The 1366-nt window shown below is 28.1% G+C and overlaps 1 protein-coding gene across 4 annotated transcripts in view; it reads left to right on the top strand.

The window, feature by feature from the left end:
• The window catches only part of LOC106466854 (serine/threonine-protein kinase S6KL-like), a 62426-nt gene that overhangs the window by 29587 nt on the left and 31473 nt on the right, over positions 1–1366 (top strand). For all 4 annotated transcript variants that reach the window (XM_022394920.1, XM_022394921.1, XM_022394918.1 and 1 more), the window contains one exon: positions 743–770. In XM_022394920.1, coding sequence (XP_022250628.1) covers positions 743–770 — 28 coding nt within the window. The remainder of the gene's footprint in view (positions 1–742; positions 771–1366) is intronic.

Genomic DNA, 1366 nt, shown 5'->3' with positions numbered 1-1366 from the left:
ATAATGTTATGAGATTTAAGCTATTTAGTCTGAACATTTGTTTTTTCGTATTATAATCTGTGTTCATTCTAGAACGAAAAAGGAATAATTTATATTTATTTCCTAATTTTTTTATGGTGGTTACGAGGTCAGTCAAATCAACTGAACCCGTAGAGAGATTTGATAGTGAAAATACAAGATAAAATATAAAGTTTTTTACTTAACAAACATTTGATAATTATCTGGAGGTTATAAAGATTTTGCACGTGAAATTTGAAACTTGTCTGATGCATAAAAGTATTTTTAATTTTAAAATCAAAAACTACTTTGCATGTTGGATAGTCAACATTTGAAAAGAAAAAAGCATTAGAAAAATATTACTTAAAAAATATTAAAAGTTAATAAACATTACATGATTATCTGCAAAATTTCATGAAGATATACTTACTAATTTAAAAACTATAGCAAGCACTAAATGATTACGAGGTCGGTCCTTGGGATTGAGCCCGTGCTGAAAGAGTTAATGTGCCTACTACCTTTCAAGCAGATTATATTTTGTTTGGGAACTTCTCAGTCACATCAATTATTTGTGTATATAAATTGATTTATTAAATGTTTCAACAATTTTGTGAAAAAAAATTCTTTACTTTTTCCACTCCATGCTTGGAAAGAGTATAGAAAGTTAAATATAGACACAATATTTATATGTTTGTAAACAAATGATAAGATGTATGCAGATAATGTTTGTTTATATTTTTTTAAGATGGAGAACATACTTCTCGATGAAGAAGGTAAGCAGTTGATAAATTATGCTTAATTTTGAAGTAGTTTTTCCATACATGAAAGTTTCCAATGATAATTTTGAGTGAAACATATCTATTGGCCAAGAACATGTACAACACCAGATGCATTATGAACAATTTTGTGCAATTTTTAGAATCAAATTTTAACTTGACTTTGTAGAAGAAATAAATTCTGAAATCACCTGCAACTTTTCATGCTACCAGATGAACCAACCTGATAATCACAGAAGGCTAGCAAAATTATTTAAATGTTAATACTCGAACCTTTTACGTATATGCCCGATTAAGTTTTTTTAAACCTCAGTTGTACATACAAAAATCGTATCACAATTTAGACCAATAAGTGTTAGAACACTGTTAGCAATAAAACACAAAATGTGTTTATTTCACATGAAACTTAAATCACGTGTTAAAATTATGTCTGGGAAAAGCCATTTTGATAGATTTCAGTCTGCAGATGTAAAACTTTCACTCATGTATTTCCAGATAAGCTAGAAAATGTTGCTCTGTCATTTTCATTTATCGAGCTCTTTCTGTGTCATACCTTAAAAGAATTATTTGACTTTAAAGAAGCTTCAATAACT

The sequence above is a fragment of the Limulus polyphemus genome, unplaced genomic scaffold (genome assembly GCF_000517525.1).
Source record: "Limulus polyphemus unplaced genomic scaffold, Limulus_polyphemus-2.1.2 Scaffold2398, whole genome shotgun sequence".
NCBI lineage: Eukaryota > Metazoa > Arthropoda > Merostomata > Xiphosura > Limulidae > Limulus > Limulus polyphemus.
This window is presented reverse-complemented; position numbering and strand designations above follow the sequence as displayed.